At 38.5% G+C, this 18,366-nt stretch overlaps 3 protein-coding genes across 3 annotated transcripts; 1 reads left to right on the top strand and 2 right to left on the bottom strand.

Moving 5' to 3' along the window:
- Positions 1-3,116: 3,116 nt before the first annotated feature.
- LOC114458883 (zinc finger BED domain-containing protein 1-like) lies at positions 3,117-4,673 on the top strand. Its single transcript, XM_028441264.1, has one exon. It carries the CDS (start codon positions 3,117-3,119, stop codon positions 4,671-4,673), a length of 1,557 nt encoding a protein of 518 aa, XP_028297065.1.
- Positions 4,674-6,895: 2,222 nt separating this feature from the next.
- LOC114458887 (homeodomain-interacting protein kinase 2-like) lies at positions 6,896-11,420 on the bottom strand. The gene is made up of 9 exons (XM_028441269.1): positions 11,289-11,420; positions 10,489-10,664; positions 10,183-10,374; positions 8,680-8,861; positions 8,113-8,236; positions 7,848-7,967; positions 7,668-7,760; positions 7,304-7,473; positions 6,896-7,205 (listed from the first exon to the last, which is right to left on the bottom strand). The coding sequence occupies exons 1-9, from the start codon at positions 11,299-11,301 to the stop codon at positions 6,941-6,943; spliced, it is 1,335 nt and encodes a 444-aa protein (XP_028297070.1). The 5' UTR covers positions 11,302-11,420; the 3' UTR covers positions 6,896-6,940.
- Positions 11,421-16,293: 4,873 nt separating this feature from the next.
- On the bottom strand, positions 16,294-18,312 carry LOC114458884 (uncharacterized). The gene is made up of 2 exons (XM_028441266.1): positions 17,901-18,312; positions 16,294-17,500 (listed from the first exon to the last, which is right to left on the bottom strand). Exons 1-2 carry the CDS (start codon positions 18,293-18,295, stop codon positions 16,294-16,296), a joined length of 1,602 nt encoding a protein of 533 aa, XP_028297067.1. The 5' UTR covers positions 18,296-18,312.
- Between the last annotated feature and the right edge of the window lie 54 nt (positions 18,313-18,366).

Genomic DNA, 18,366 nt, shown 5'->3' on the forward strand with positions numbered 1-18,366 from the left:
TGTTATTTAAGATGGGCTGTATGCACGCGAGTGTCACGTAACTTTGGAGTGAATTCTCAGGAGGTCAAAAATTCATACGAGTTAATTTCTTCCATTTCAGTAATCCCACGGTCACTTAGCGGAACAAATCAAAACCGGGCTGGGGGCGGGGCAAATAACCCGGCTCTTTAAACCCAAATAATAAAGCTCATGATAAAATCATTTTACAACATACATATGCCGGGGTTTACAAGCTTCGACACCACAGAGAGCGACTATGTCATTTTGCAGTCCATCAAACGGACATGAAGTATAACAAAACAAGAGAACAACAAAAACATTAGGCGCCATGGTTACTAATAATAAAACAACACAAATTCAAAGCAGTTCAGCACTACGGACAGCGACCCTTTATTTTGACACCCACTTAAACCATTTCAACTCAGAGCCTGTATCTGTAGCTATAAAGTTTAGTAAAACTGTCACAGCGGCCCACATGTTCACAAACACTATTTCAATATGAAGTACTTTAGACCTACTCACCACTATTTGAAGGGCATACGATGAGCCTTGTGCTCCTCCAACTGTCAAGTTTTGGATTTCAAAATAAGGGAAATTTTCTAGCGCCCACTACGAGCCGTCCCACCCCCTCAAACAAGCTCTAGTATCCCTTATATTTTAAGATATGTGTACAATAAATCTAAAATACCCACTTGTCAACCACTTACTAAATACAATTATGTAGGTCGACCTTTAACCCCATTGAAATGCTGTGAACATTCCTACTAGGGCTGGGTGATATGGACCAAAACTCATATCTCAATATATTTTCTGAAAATGGTGATATATGATATAAATCTTGATAATTTTATCAAATAAAGTCTGACCAGAAAAACAATTCTGGGTTAAATTTGCCGTTGCATATTTGCTGTTAATTTCACATTGCAAGTCTTTAAGTTAAATTAACATTTTATTTTATTACATGTTTTCTTTTAATTTCTCATGCTCACTCATGTGGTTCTCTGGTATTCACTAATGACTTATTAGACACATTTGTTGCAGACTTTACATTCTTTAACACTTTTTTAAAGCAGTGTATATTTGTGGTGCTTGTAATTGGCTGATTTTTCATGGTGACTTACGTGTTCCTTCCGCTGTGGTAGACGTTAAAATCATAGTTATTAATCTAACAGAAGGTGTAACTGTGTCCCATCCTGCTGCTCTTTAGGAAGATAAACTCTCTGTCACATTTTACAACATATTTACACCAGTTCTTTGTTTTTTTTTCCACTGGCACTCAGGCCATTTCAGGAGGCAGTTATCATGAGGCTAGTGACGGCGTTCAGTTTAGTAAGACATCTTTTAGTTATTACATTAAAATACGGGATATTTACGGGAAAATACTAATACAGGAAGATGGCGAGAAAGAGGGGTAAAATACGAGAGTTTCTGGGGTAAAACGGGATACTTGACAGTAGGGCTGAAACGATTCCTCGAGTTATTTGAGTAATTCGATTACAAAAATGCATCGAGGCAAAATTCTCTGACTCGATGCTTCGTTTAAGCCACTTCCGCTTTTGATGCCTACATGTGCGCGCAAAGTGCGGAACACAAAATGGAGACGGAGACCGAGGGAGACGAGCGACAAGGAGAGCAAAGAAAACGACGTAAACTGTCGAAAGTGTGGGACCATTATAAACTAAAACGGGAGCAAAATACAGTACAATGCGTGTACTGCAAAACAGAATTAGCATACCATAACAGCACTACTTCAATGCTACAACACCTGAGCCGAAAGCATCCGCTTTATGCATCAAGTCTGCCGAGCGGATCCAACAGGTAAGTCTAATGTTATTGTCACGTTCACAGAAGTATTTAATTTAGATCAGTGTTTTTCAACCACTGTGTGCCGCGGCACGGTGTGTGTGTGTGTGTGTGTGTGTGTGTGTGTGTGTGTGTGGCCCCGGTAACAGGGTAGAGACAGAGAGAGAGAGAGAGTGTTGATGACGTCTTTTTTTTCCCTTCTTGCTCCGCTTCTACGGTTAAATGATCAACTTAACGGAGATATTAAAGGATGACTTCACTCAGAATGTGTTTGATCAGTAGTTACTGTGGTTTTAAAGAAATTTACCGCTTTAATTTTGAACCTGATACTTTGAGGAAGTAGAACAGCCTCCGCTGCAGCCGTCAGCACTGAAGCGGGAGCGGGAGGGAGGGGCTGCTGCCTCCGCTCTACAGACAGTGGAGGACGGGAGATATCGCTTCACGTCGCTTAAAAAGTTAAAATTTTTCAACTTTGATCATGCAAGTCGCGTCGCTGAGGGGGGGATAAATTGACGTTGCGTCATTTACATTGATTTTTAATGTAATCGCATCGCTTCAGTCCCTTTAAGACCACATTGTTGTTTCATTTGTTATGTTCAAGCTGTATTTTTGAAGTGGACATGATAAGTGCACTTTTTATTTGAAAGAAGAAATACAAATGATGATAAAGTCCTTTATTCTTTGTGTTTATTTGATTCCTATTCAAGACACTTTGATGAGAATGGCTATATTGTTAATATAGGCTACAGAGTATCATTTTTTAACATGTTTGGCTGGTGGTGTGCCTCGTGATTTTTTCAATGAAAAAAATGTGCCTTGGCTCAAAAAAGGTTGAAAAACACTGATTTAGATCAGTGATTGGAGATTACGGCACGTAAATAACATACACGTAGCCGAATAATGGCTGATTAACAGGGGAAATAATTGTAGTGGCCACATGACGAGATTATTATGATTATGTCTCATATTATATCTCACTCACACACAGGCGCGCGCGCACACACGAGGTTGTCAGACCTGGTCAACGTGTTATTTATTTGTTTAGGTATTTATTTTATGACAATATATTGGCTTTATTCATTTTAATTCTATTGCAGAGAGTAGGGTCATCAGTTGTAGATCACATCATAATATGTACATTTGCCATTAATTTAGGCCTGGTAATCAATGAATAAATAACAAAATTAATTATACTCTACTACTTTTTGTTTTTCTCCAGTAAATCGCAGAGTGGTACTTTGGACAGCTTTGTACAGAGGGCTCCGTCATGTTCAACTGCGCAAGCTGCTGACTTCACAGACCGCATTCTGAACATGATTGTCACAGACATGCGTCCACTGTCCATGGTGGAGGATGAAGGATTCCAGAAGATGATTTTCGCTTTCAATCCAAACTATGCGCTTCCTTCAAGAACCTACTTCATGAAAATTATGGAGAAAAAGTACGAGGACATTAAAGGCAAGTTAAAAAACATGCTAAAAGAGACCGACAGCATCGCTCTCACAATCGACATCTGGACCAGCGTTGCTAAAGAAGCATATCTGGGTGTGACGTGCCACTTTCTTGGGGAGGACTGGGGAATGGAGTCCCACAGCCTGACAACAATGCCACTTGAAGAGAGACACACAGCTACAAATATTGCAGAGTGGATTGAGGATGTTATTGCAAAGTTTAACATTTCACCAGAAAAAATCAAAGCTGTTGTCCATGACAACGGTGCTAATGTTGTAGCAGCAGCTAAGATTTTGGCTGAAAAAAATGGATGGGCATCAGTGCGATGTGCAGGACACACGCTTAACTTGGTGGTGCAGGGCGCTCTGAAGAAAAACCAGGCTATCTCTAAGTGTGTAGCTGCTGCAAGATGTCTTGTTGAACACTTTAAGAAGAGCGAGCTAGCATGCACCAAACTAAAGGATAAGCAGCAGCAAATGGGCACACCGTCACACATGCTGGTGCAGGATGTAAGCACTCGCTGGAACAGTACTTTCCACATGCTGTCCAGGCTGTTGGAACAGAGATGGCCAGTAACTGCTGCATTATCTGACCCAGCAGTGACACCAAGAGGAAAACACTACCTTGATCTCAAGCCTGAACAGTGGGATGTGATTCAGGAGCTGAACCAGGCCCTTGAGCCATTTGAAGGAGCAACTGTATTTCTGAGTGGGCAAGAATATGTTACCCTCTCTGCACTTCCACAGCTTGTGCAAAGTCTTAAGAAGTCCATACAGACTCCAGCCTTTGAGACTGCACCAGTCAAGTCATACCAAACTGATGTGACAGAACAGATCACAGCAAGATGGCAAGGACTAGATGTGTTTCAACCTGAATCCAACCATATCTTACTTGCTGCTGCTTTAGATCCCAGGTTTAGGAAACTTAAGTTCCTGTCTCCTGATGAAGTTTTCAAGGTCCAAAGCACAGTACAAACCCTGGCACTTGCTGCCAAAAAGGAAGCGAAGCAGAAGAATGCAAGTGAAATTGGGTCTCCCATCACAACACAAGACAAGCCATTAACTAGTGCTAAATCATTGCTCGAAAAGATACTGGGGTCATCAGACTCAAGCACCAGTGATGAAGAGGATGAGGAGCAGCAGTTGAGTCAAAATGTCCAGAAGGAAGTTTTGATGTACTTTGGAGAACATCCTCTATCCAAGAAGGAGAATCCGCTGTCATGGTGGAAAGTGAATGCAGCGCGCTATCCAACACTGTCAAAGCTAGCACAGTCCTTCCTGTGTATCCCAGCAACATCTACGCCATCAGAGCGCCTGTTTTCTGCAGCAGGGAATATTGCATCGAAGCGCAGGGCGAGCCTCAGTTCTGAGCATGTTGATATGCTTACTTTCCTTCATTGCAACCACAGGCTCCTTTAAAGAGCTGAGCGCGCACACAGACACACAGTATGGAGAAAGACATTAATGTTTATTATTATGCCTCAGTTTTATCTTAATTTTTTTTTTACACCTTCTTAAAAAGTAATTTGAAATTACTGTTATTTATTTTTGTACTTTAGAAAAAAACAAGAGTGTAATGTGGCAATATGTTTCAGTTTTTTTGTCAACTTTTTTTTGTCATCTTTAAAATACAGAATATGCCAATGAAACTTAAATGCACTCTTTTTTCTTGAAAGAAGCAGCTACCAGTTCGGCTATGTTAAGTCTGCCAATAAAAAAAATTATCTTAAGAGGAATTGAATTGGTTATTCATTTAACTGACTTCTGTTATTGTCATTGCCATGTATTACTATTAAATTAAGTTCAAGAAATTTAATGAAATTTAAAAAAAATTGTATCCGATTACTCGATTAATCGCCAGAATAATCGATAGAATACTCGACTACTAAAATAATCGTTTGCTGCAGCCCTACTTGACAGGTCTGTCACTGCGGACAAGCCAGCCTCCACTCTGAAATCATCGGTCAACCTCGCCACCAGCCAATTTCCTGTGCCTGTTTATTGATGACAGTACATTAATGCAGTCCAAGGACAGATTTCAAAATAAAAGCACCGACCCATGAACACGCTACAAGTCTGACGTGCTGCGACTTGGTTGAAAAGAAAACCTCTAACCACATCGGATCTTTGTGGAGTAGTTTGGACATGGCTGCGTTATTAATTATTTGAACATAAATAAATAAATTCATTATTTAGTTAATTCATTTGATCATCCCAATTCAGATCACATTGAAGCATTAGAAGATGGAGGCCATGACATTTTATCTGTGTGAATAAATAGTCCAACATGAAAATGAACACAATTCTAAGATACTTCTAGCAAGTTCTGATGTGTAATTTCTAAATAAAAGCCTGTCAAAGTTTCAAATATGAGACTTATTACATATGATTTTAGATTCATTTAAAAAAACAAAAAAACAAAACACTATTACAGTCTAATTCCACTTCAGGGTTAAAGTACACGACCTCATGGTGTGACCCAATACGTTTCAAGACATTCTGATGTGTAATTTCAAAATAAAAGCCCACCAAACTTTCAAATATGAGACTTATTACATGTGATTTTGAATTCATTTTTAAATAAAAATATCTGTTATTACAGTCTAATTCCACTTCAGGGTTGTAGTACAAGACCTCATAGTGTGACCCAATAAATTCCAAGACATTCTGATGTGTAATTTCAAAATAAAAGCTCACCAAAGTTTCAAATATGAGACTTATTACATATGATTTGGGATTCACTTTTAAAGAAAACTACCTGTTATTACAGTTTCATTCATCTTCAGGGTTATAGTACAAGACCTCATAATGTCATAGTGTGACCCAATAAGTTTCAAGACATTCTGATGTGTAGTTTCAAAATAAAAGCACGGCGGGATGTTGGCGGGGATAGTTAGAATAGGGGACAGTGAAATAGTTATAGATGGTGTGCTAGCGCCCCCTCACCCTCTGAGGTCAAAAGCTGAATAGGTTTCACCTGCCATGCCGTCCAGAAGTGGAATAAAATTAAAATAAACATTTGGAAAAAACCAAATTATTCCAAAATGACAAAATGACTCCAGAATCACCCTACAATGGCAACAACAAACAATAATTATACAAAAAATCCACAAAAAGACAACAGAAAAATCCAAAAATACACATACATTACATATAAATACGCCAAACAAATTTTTTTTAAGAATGAGTAAAAAAAAAAAACACATTCATCATGCGCATGTTTCATCGAATTAAAACAGGGTAAGTATATATACAAATATATTATCTATTATTGTATTAGTGGCATTAATTGTATCATTATTATTTAAAACCATAAGAGGAAGCTGAGATCATGCTGCCAAGTCAGAGTTTAGAATTAGTTTTAGGTGCTGACATGGTAATGGACAATGACCATCAACACTATTGACTTGTGAAAAATGAACACAGTTTCTTTTCATTTTGATCCAGGACATTCAGCAGCTCTGCAGAACTTTTAGCACACTACAACACAATATCAGGGACTTCCCCGAAAAACTTCAAAATATTTTGGAAAAAGGGTCAAAACTATGAAAACATTAACAAAGCAGGTAAGTCATGAAGTGTGTTTATTTACGAATATATACACAGACACAAATACACAGAGCGACTGTTGTCCCAGGTTGGATAGGACAGGAGAGCAAGAGGAATGGAGAAAAGAGAGGAAGAAATTACTCCTGCACGGAGGGAAAGAAGCATCCTAAAAACGTTTTCTGAATTCTGGAAAAAAACTTCCAAACGTTCCTAAACCTCTTGGGGGCTGGGATGGGGACGTCTTCCATCACAGGAGTCAGCAGGAACTTGTCCAATGGCTCTTCATGCACCTCAACTGATTCACAGCTATTTGCAAGCTGGCCAGGAGACAGCTGAACCTCTTGTTCCTTGTCAATGTCCTCATTTTTACACTTAGACATGAATTCTTGTGCCTTGGTTAGACTAGAGGAAAAATTATAAAACAAAGATTAGTACAAAAGTTAATATAACAACAGGTTGATCTCCATGTGCGTGATTGCTTCCTTAGTGCAGTTACTCACTAGTCACTGCTGTCTGGATCCTGGCCCAGGTGGGACATGGTAATAAATGGATGCTGAAGAGCCTCAGTGGGAGAGATTCGCTCCTCCCCATCCGGATGCAGAACTTGCTTGAGGAAGTCTATGAACACTCTCCTGTCCTTAAACTCCTCAGCATCCTCTTCTTCATAGATCTGGATTTAAAAAAAAAAGAAGTTAGGTCCGTGCTCAAGTTCAAACCTCTCTCGGTCATAACATATGATAAGTTGGAACAAAAAAATAAACCGTGAGTAATTTTAGCTTATAAACACATGTATAAAGTATGTTACATTTTAAAGAAGAGACCGCTGCTAAGTATTTGAACTCAAATATCGTAGAGAACACTTACATAGAGCAGGTCATCCCATGACTTGAAATGACAGCGCCATGCGTCCCATTCCTGAGCTCCCTTCGCGTTAATAGCGGAATATTCTACTGGTGTCTGAGGAAACACAATGTCAATGATAAGGGTTTAGGATAAGTTTAAGGCAACAGTCAAGGTTCAACAACAATGAAAACTATGTTTTACCAGGAGCCTCCATCCTGAGCCAAACTCATCATCCTTCTGACTGAAGAATCTCTTGGTATGCACACCACTATTGAGCTGGTAGTCCGCTGGCATACCAAGAAGCTCCACCATGGATTGCATCTGCAGAAAGAACACACGATTACACACGATAGGGGCATTTCTCCAAGACTTTATATACATGTGTAAAAAACAGCCACAACCCTGAGAAAGAGCACATGGGTCACTAAATGGATGGAGGGATGGTGTATAAAAAATGATGACTTACCATGAGATATTCACAGTGGACAGGAAAGAGGCCATAATCCAGGTACAGGAAGGCCAGCATACAGCCCAGCCCCCACATGTCAATGACCTCTGTGAATGGTAGGCCAAGACACACCTCTGGGGCCCTGTGAAGCAAAATGAATGAGATACGCTTTAGAAATCTGTTTTTTAGCACTAAGTACCAACAATATAATGACTAAGCGTGTAATAATTCATCTATTAGATCGATTAATCACTTTTCTGTAAATTCCTACAATCCAACTACATTGAACTGGGCTCGGCAAGTTGGCCTTCCGGATGACATTAATCAATATAAAATTAGTTCTAAAAGGTAATCTATCGATTGTATCGATACAAGGACACGTAGTGTTGGTTGGACCTTGCTCAAAATAAATGTGAATACATTTGCCATTAAATGTTGTTTACTTATTTGTTTATGACCATAAATAATTTATAGATGATTCCCCTACAAGAAACATCAGGAATTTATGAAACCTTACTTGTACTGTACAATATTCAGGGATTTATTTCAGTCACACAGAAGTCATTCAGATTGACACCCTCATACCTGGCTCCGATGGGCTGAAGCTTCATCCCGCACCTGGCAGCAGAGGATGGAAGAGCCAGTCCAAAGTCAATGAGCTTGACTTTGTATGAATTCTCCTCATTGTTTGCCAGCATTACATTGTCAACCTTGATGTCAGCATGGATGACACCACGATATTGGAGTCCCTGTAATGCTACCAACATCTGCAGGGACACGATGAGAAAAAGACAGGATTATGATCAGAGGTGAAAGTAAGGGATTACAAGTACTCACGTTACTATAATTGAGTTGCTTTTATTTGTACTTGTACTTTTTTGAGTATATTTCTAAATCAGTAATTTCACTTGTACTTATGTTTTAAAAGAAGTACAGAAATTTCTACTGTCATTTTTAACATTCCTACACCCAACCTTTAATGTGTAAATTCTTATTTTTCATTCGTTAAACCACAAAAAAATGAAATAACCAGACAACAATCAAATGCATCGCATCATAGCCGACCAACCAGTATGAATGTAATGCACCGCGCCAATACAGCATTGAATGTCGTATATTTCAGTCTGAGAATTTTTTATTTTGAATTTAATTAATTGATGTTATTTTATTTAAAAAAAATAAAAATAAATAGATACATTTTTACAAACCTTTTGTTTTATAAAGACTAGTGCAGTGCCCGTACGAAGCATGTCTTGCTATAGAAAAGTGGGAGGTTAAGTAGCTTTTTCATGGATTATAGCTTTAATTCCTCTTTAATTCAGAATAAAAATAAAATCTTCTTTAACTGACCTTGTAAACACTCATGGGCAGATTCACTGAGATCTGAAATAAAGGGTGGTAAACCAGTTGTGTCCCTAAATCCTTTGGTGATGCAGTTTCCTCACCTGCTGCGAGGAATTCACTAACATAGCTGCAATGTTTAGTGCACGTGTAGAACTGGTGCAGACTGCCCTATTTAAATGAGTGTGTTGCTCGTTTAATGTGGAGACGTGAGGTGCATAGAGGCACACATATATTTGAGGAATTGAGGATTTTTTCTTTTTTTCTTCTTTTAAACAACTTTAAAACCTAATGATATTTTTCCCCCTAATTTAATGTTGCAGCTCCGTTAGGTCCTGTAACTTTGCTCTGATCAGTTCATGAAAAATAGGGAGATTTTGACATGATCTGTCATATTGATCTGAGTTAATGCAGCAACACAGTCTGTCAATCAGTGGATCAGCACCATTTGAAGATGATCTACTGAGCATCATTGAGCAGGTCTGAGGTTCTGAGTAGCGCTGTGTCACCACACTCCTATATGTGAACATTGTGCCATTGCTGCGTAAATTACACATCTGATCAGCTGATTCTGGCTTGATGCTCCTTCCATCAACGCGACACGAGAATTGAACGGTCAAAACATCATGGACATCCATGCAGCTCCACGCACAGCATCCTCTCTGCACCACATTGTGTCACAAACACACTAGACTACACACGAACGGCACCGACGCCATTTTAGTCAAACTTTCAAAAGGATCATACCTGCTTTGCAATGGGGCGGATTTGGTGCACATACATGGAAGAACACAGGTCATTAATGACAAACTGGAATAAGTCCTTCTCAAGCAGCTCGAAGACGAGGCAGGTGTAGCCAAAATATTCAAACTTCTCGTAGAATTTGACCACGTTGAAGTGGTCTGGATCCAGCGTGCTGATTCTACTCAACATAGACAGCTGGAGGGGAAAAAAAGGACAATGAAATCATCTTTCTGTCACTATTCCATGAACAGTTCATAGTTAAAGTCCAGTTGGAGGCACCAAAACTATAGGAGAGATCCAAACACTCACCTCATGCTGCACATTTTGCACAACCTCGTCCTTCAGGATTTTCACTGCCACTATTTCACAGGTGGAATTAACCTGGCACTTGGCCACTTTACCAAAGGAACCTTCTCCAGTAAACTCAATTATAGTGTATTTGGTTGAGCTACTGCACAGAACCTGCCCTACCATTAGTTGAGACACTGTCAAAGTGGATAGAAAGGACACAAAGTTAGTATTCAGTATTTCAACACTAAAACTCACATAAACAAGAAATTCTTGTCTGGTCTTGTCATTTTTAAATTTGGGTTTGACTCTCAAACTGTTCTAATAATAATATTAGATTTTATACAGCACTCTATCATAGACACTCAAAGTCGCTTTACAGAATTAAGGCATTATTCTTTCACTCCACACTTAGTGGTGGTAAGCTACTATTGGAGCCACAGCAGCCCTGGGGCAGACTGACGGAAGCGAGGCTGCCATAGTGCGCCATCGGCCCCTCCAACCACCACCACCAACACTCACTCACACACTACATTTATATTAGGTAATGTGGGTGAAGTGTTTTGTCCAAGTTCACAATGACAGATGCCACTGGAGCGACTGTCCCCCACTGTGGCACCAGGAATTCTCAGTGGTCTCCCATCCAACTACTAACCAGACCCAGACCTGCTTTGCTTCCGAGATCAAACGAGATCAGGCAATGACATTATTCTAATGATTAATTGTTACATTTTTAAACAAAATATATCGATTTACTAAAGTCTTCTTTCATCTTAGCAGTTCAGAGTTCATCCTCTTATTTTGTCTGGAAAGTCTCTTACCTACAGCAGCCATTTCTCACTCAGGTCTTCAAAATATAAGCTTTCAAAATACACAAAATTTGCTTGTTTAACTTGTTGATACTCAGATGACTAAGAGAAACACTTTGTCCAACTGAACCACTAGCAATGAGATAAGCTACTGGAGTTGGTTCTGTTATGGATTCTATTTTCTTTCATCTTGGAGCCACGGCAACCATACTTGATGATGACATCAAACTGGATTGTACATGCATACATTCACTGTCAACTAATTAAGTAAATATACTTCAGTGCTGTATTGAGTATTATTGGGTATTTGTACTTTATTTGAATATATTTTTTTGGTGGGGGAGTACGTTTTCTTTGCCCCACTTTTAATTGTTTTTATTTAAGCTTTCTTTAATTCGTAAAAAAAATTTTTAATAAAAAATCTTATTATAATGTACATAATTTACAAATATTTTACGTGTCTAAAACAGTGGTAGGAAGTGATAAAAACAGAGATATAAAATTAAAAGGTTCACAAAATAAAATAATTAGTTTGTGAAAAACTTTCAGTTTTTACATTTGTGGAAATCAAATGAAATAATGTATTTTTAAAACTTACAAAGATAAATCTGAAGGTATTGTGTGTAAGAGGAAATATGATTTTAAAAATGATGAAAAAATGCTGGTTGCTGTAATCATAATTGAGTTGTAATTGTAAATGACTTTCTGAGGATAAATAATAATTGTAATTGAATTGTAATTGGAAAAACTGCTTATGGTTGACTTTCTTTGTGTCTCTATGTTATTCTGCCTGAACACCAGTTGATAGTTGAACAGTGTGAGTTTAAAAAGCAGAGACATGTGATGAAATCCGGTGCTGACGTTCTGGGCGTGCTCAGTGAGATCACCACAAAGAGGAACATCACAGATCTGAGGCTGAGGAAACATTTGAAAGAAATGTGATAGATCTGCACAGCTGTAATGCTCACCAAAATGTCTTTCTCACCAGCAAAAGTAACGTTTCAGGCCTTAGCCCTTCATCAGACTTAGGAAACAGCTCTGACACACCTGCATATATACATGGGATGATTAGGTCACATGATCAGAGGGGGTCACATGATTCAATAAAAAACTATGAGACTTGCGAGATATATAGTGTAGATGTTTTACATAATCGATCACATTTATAATTGCAGAGACTGTAAAAAAGGTGTGAATTGGCACATCTAAAAAAGCAGTGAACCAGTGCAACCACAACATAGTGCAAAAATACCAGAATTACAAATATATTATGAATTATATAAATAGAATTATAAATACATTCATAAATATCAGAATTATAGATATAATATAATAGATTATATAAATAGAATTATGAATACATTTAACAATACCAGAACCACAGATATACTTATAAATCCCAGAAATGCAAATGTATTTACACATATGTACATATACACATAACACACACACACACACACACATATATATGTATATATATTTACAACAATTTTACAATAAAAGTAGAGAGTAGTGTGTTGTCATGGTTGTAAATGTCCTACCCCAGGGTGTCTCTAAATAATGTGTGTGTGTTTATTTCAACTCAATTACGATTACAGTGGCCAGCAATTTTTCCAATTACAAAAAAAATTACAAAAATTTTTTATCCTCAGAAAGTCAATTACAATTACATTCTCAATGACTAAATTCCAATTACAAAGAATCAAAATGACTGAGCCTGAAATAAATAAGCAAATAAAAGTTAACCTTCCTCTTGTGTTAGATTTCTGTTAGCATCTCTAATGATAACTGGTCCTAAATCAGCTGTAAAATACACTAAAAACAAATATCTATCATCTCATTTATTTCATATCTATTAGTTACCTTGTTAGGTTTTATAATCAATGAAAATATAGGTTTTAATATTTTTGGTGTGGGTGTCTGAGACTTTTATGTGTCAGTTTACCTTTAGATTTATATATTTTTTAATGGTAAAATGTGGTAAAACTTGATATGAAACATATTTTAATAATTGTTAACGACATATGTGTAGAACTGTACATAGAACTGTAACATGGTTCCCCAGTTTTGTGTTTAATTATAATTGATCATTTTTATAGATTTTTCATGGCAATTACAATTACAAAGTCAATTATCTAAACTCAATTATATTTTAATTACAATTACAACAGCAACAGATTTTTAAAATTACAATTACAATTATAATGATGCCATAAATATCATAAATGATCAATTATGTAATTACAATTATAATTGACCCCATCCCTGTTTTATTTTATAACTTTATAACGACTGCTCTGTGTTTCTTTGCAGCAGGCAGCAGTGACTACATCTATATCTATCACAGAGCTGGAGATGAGGTCATCATGTCCTGTAACAATGTGAATTCATCTGAAACATCATGCTCTAGCATTAAATGGCTGTACTACAGAGACAGATCTACTATTGATATCATTGTTAGTGATGGACAGATTCATGAAGATTCACCTCAAGCTGCTAAACTGAGTCTGGGCCGTAGATGTTCTTTGACCATCACAAACATCTCCTCTGAGGACGCAGGACGTTACATCTGTTACTATGGGAACACAAGTGATCCTGACACATATCTGAACATATTAACACGTGAGTAACATGACCTTATTGCAGCTGTTCCTAATATTTGTAATTGAAAACTTACAGTAATTGTAACTGAAAAATGTAATTGACCCCAACCCTGGTACTGACCACAAATCTCACTGTTCATTTAATTATTTGCATACTTTCACATTTTCCTCAGTCTCAGCAAATCAAAGCACCGATCCAGTGGGAGGAGTCACACTGACGTGCACTCTGTGGAGGTTCACATACATCTATTGTGTAAAAGGCAGCCTGAGATGGCTGGATGAGGAGAGAGATGAACTGAAGCAAGATGATGATGAAGTCTATTATAGTAGACAGAAGAAATGTGTTTCTGATCTGATAACAACACATCAGAGTAACCACAACAGAAGATACACCTGCCACTTTGTTATAAACAATAAAATGAAGATATCTGCTGACTACACACTTGTGTCTACAGGTAGGATGACCAATCAAATCTCACCTTTAACGTGTAAACACTGTCTTTATATGTTCTTCATTGTTTTCAGCTCCAGTTGATTTAACGTCTGATTCGACTCCAAACAAGATCATCTTCATCATCATCATCGTAGCCTCAGTCGGACTGTTGACCATCCTGGTCATAGTTGGTCTGACTGTTTTCATCAAATCCAGGAGGAAAACTGGAAAAGAAGGTGTGTGTGTGTGTGTGTGTGTGTGTGTGTGTGTGTGTGTGTGTGTGTGTGTGTGTGTGTGTGTGTGTGTGTGTGTGTGTGTGTGTGTGTGTGTGTGTAGGGGGTTGATGGGGGTTCTTTGTTAATCCCTTATTGGGTATTATTCACGTGTTCAAATCAAAATTTCACTTCATTTGTTTTATTTTGTACATTTTATTATTTTTTAATAATAAAGGCCAACCCGAAAAATGCGGGTAAAAATGAACTTTGGCGGGAAACATTGTAGCGTACTAGCCATTTTGGCTGGTGGAGAATGAAACAAATACCACTGCGTCTGTTTGAATCGACAGGCAGCAGGAACGATGCAACAAGTCATTGTTGCCAGATTGGGCTGTTTTCCACCCATACATTACAGGGTTTTTGTGTGTGTGTTTAAACTTTAAAATGTAATGTAAATCTAGCAACCCTGCTGGACGTGACATACAACAATTGGCTTCGTGCTTATGTTAGCGTGATTGTTGGTTTGTTATTAAAGAAGACAAATGGAATGAAGATGTAAAATAGTTTAAAACAAACAAACAAATGTGGAGATATTTATTGAATGTAGAGTTCTTATGCAAAGATCAAGCAGCTACTGAGCATATGCAGAGTAACAGACTCTGAGGAGGACTCTGAAGATTAGATTTCACACATGATCTTTATCATTTGTTCACCTTTAAAATGTGCATTACACAGTTTGTGGGGAGTGGGATTTGTTAACAGTTGAAGAGCATGCATGTTAATAAAACATTTTTTTCTACTGTACATGTAATTCTTAGTATTGAATTCTTTCTAAATTCAAACAGTGTTCCAGGGATTCAATTTTCATCCGAGTTAAGTTTGTTTATTAAGTTATGAGAATATACTTTATAAAAGGTTCACTTCTATGACACACCCAAAGTTCCATATTGCACCTTTTAGGCTTTGTTACAGCATTGTTTTTAAAATAAATGTATATATTTTTACTATTTTGATGTATTTTTGCAATCAACTGAATTAAAAACTATTTTTAAAACACTTGAAGGCTTAAATCTATTCTGTGGCTCATAATGTAGTTTATTTTTTCTCAAAAAAAATTTGGCTGGTGGAAAATCTGGTGGGTTTATAACTTTAAGAATCTACTAGCCATGCTGGCTGGTGATCTAAAAAGTTAATTTAAAGCACTGATTGTGACCTACTGTATGATAGTTAGTGGGATATAGATTTGTTCCAAGCCATTATTGTGTGAATGATCCTGGTACCAGGATCACTGATCCAGATAACTTACAATATCTGACAAAGAGGAGATTTGGAGCTTGGAGGAGGTTTGGGTGTCTGAGTGAACTCTCCTTTGGTTATTTTTATTGTCTTTAATTTCTTATCTTCATGCAGTTCTCTTCTCTCCTTTTTTTCTCTTCAGTTACCATTGTAATTAAGTATGTAGCATTATTATTTTTAGTGAGGCAGTAATAATGAATATTGTTGAGCTCATTTATAATCTATTTTACTATGTCTATAAAATCATTATCAAGCATTAATCTTTGTTAATCCCTTATTGGTTATAATTCATGTGTGTTTTAAATCAACAAATCACTTCATCTGTTTTGTTTTGCACATTTTATTTTATTTTTTTCACAAAAAATGGTACATTGTTACAAAGTGATTGTATCAGGTTGTAACATAAAGTCATTAATGTTTCCACATTTTTCAACAAATGTTAAAATATTTGTTGGAAAAAATAGTTTGTGTCACTGAGGATGGATGCGGGTGAAGAGCCTCTTCTGCATCCACCTGATGAATCGGTTCATTCGACTCTTTTTCTTCTTTCGAGATTCCTCCACCTTCACTGCTGACTGCTCATGGAGGAACGTGGGCTCCTCATGGAGGGTCGTGGGCTCCTCATGGAGGGTCGTGGGCTCCTCATGGAGGGTCGTGGGCTCCTCATGGAGGGTCGTGGGCTCCTCATTTAGAGACGTGGTCTTGTCAGGGAGGGACGTGTACTCCTCATGGACGGACGTGGGCTCTTCAGTGAGAGACTTGGGCTCCACATGGAGTGACGTGGGCTCCTCATGGAGGGTCGTGGGCTCCTCATTTAGAGACGTGGTCTCGTCAGGGAGAGGCGTGGTCTCGTCAGGGAGAGACGTGGGCTCCTCATGGAGGAACGTGGGCTCCTCATTTAAAGACGTGGTCATGTCAGTGAGAGATTTGGGCTCCACATGGAGTGACGTGGGCTCCTCATTTAGAGACGTGGTCATGTCAGTGAGAGACTTGGGCTCCACATGGAGTGACGTGGGCTCCTCATGGAGGGACGTGGGCTCCTCATGGAGGAACGTGGGCTCCTCATTTAAAGACGTGGTCATGTCAGTGAGAGATTTGGGCTCCTCATGGAGGGACGTGGGCTCCTCATGGAGAGACTTGGTCTCGTCAGGGAGAGACGTTGGCTCCTCATGGAGGGTTGTGGGCTCCTCATGGAGGAACGTGGGCTCCTCAGGGAGGGACTTGGTATCATCTTGTTTCCCCTGAGGCTGAAACAAAGCTGTGATCTGTTCAACTGTAACTTCAGCAATGTGGTGCATCAACTGTGGAGAAAATGAGTTCAGCATCTTCCTCCTGATGTCTTCGGGGTAGGCTTCATGAAGTGTCTTCATGATGGAGGTGATCATCTCATCCCTGGTTGAGCGGGACATGCTGACTTCATGCGTGGTGGAGCCTAGGGCAGCTAGAACACCATCTTCTACCCCTTTGGTGACTCCAACTGCCATCTTATCCAGCTTCATGGAAGGCATGGTGAGGAACAACCTTGGTTTAGGCACCCACAAGCCCTGAAGCACCTTTGGAACCACGTCCAAAACCACGTCCCGGGGCTGCTGGAGATGTTCAGAGCAGGAGGTTTGTTGATGCCTCTCAGTGAGCGCCTCCCCAATGGCCTTTGCCTCTAGCTTCATCTTTGCTGATCTATGAAATGAAATCATAAAGTTAGCTTCAAAACAGCCCAAAGCAGCAGGTGTTTAAAGTGCAAATGTCTGTCAAATATAACCAGAGGTGAAAGTAATGGATTACAAATACTAATGTTACTGTAATTGAGTTGATTTTATGGGTACTTGTGCTTCTTTCAGTATATTTCTAAATCCGTAATTTTACATGTACTTCAGTACGTTTTTCAAGAAATAAAGTCATTCGTTGCATTTTTAATCCCAATCATTACTGATAAAATTATTATTATTTTTCATTTAAAATGATCAATGGACATTGTTAAACTATAAAAAATAAAATGACCAGACAACAATTAAATGCATTTGTACTTGTAATTGAGTAGGATATATCACTACTCTTTACACCTCTGTATGTAACTCACATAAAGTTTGGAGGCATGAGCTCTGGAGCACTGATCAGCCTTTGAGCATCCAGCTGAATATCCCTCATCCTCATGCTGTCGTTGACCTCCCTCGCCATGCTGAGAAGCATCCTAACCTCATCATCATCATCATCATCGTACTCCTGCAGCTGAAAGTCCAGCAGCTGCACCCTTAGACTGCGTTTGCTCATTACATGGAGGTGTCGAGCCATGTCTTCAGGAGTCACCTCAGACAGAAGTTGGTTCTCCTTCTGTAACCTCAGGAGTTCAGCCACCATAGCTACATGAACTTTGTAGGAGGGCATATGCCAACAGTTCTGAAAAATCTGTCTATAAACAGGAGTGTCGAACAGCACCCCGATGGGACGATAGGTGCCTTCTTGAAAAAGCTCCATCAATGCTCAGAAAAATACACTCAGAGAAGGAAATATACAGATAATAATGAACAAAAGTAAATGAGTCAAAA

The sequence above is a fragment of the Gouania willdenowi genome, unplaced genomic scaffold, assembly GCF_900634775.1.
Source record: "Gouania willdenowi unplaced genomic scaffold, fGouWil2.1 scaffold_201_arrow_ctg1, whole genome shotgun sequence".
Lineage (NCBI taxonomy): Eukaryota > Metazoa > Chordata > Actinopteri > Blenniiformes > Gobiesocidae > Gouania > Gouania willdenowi.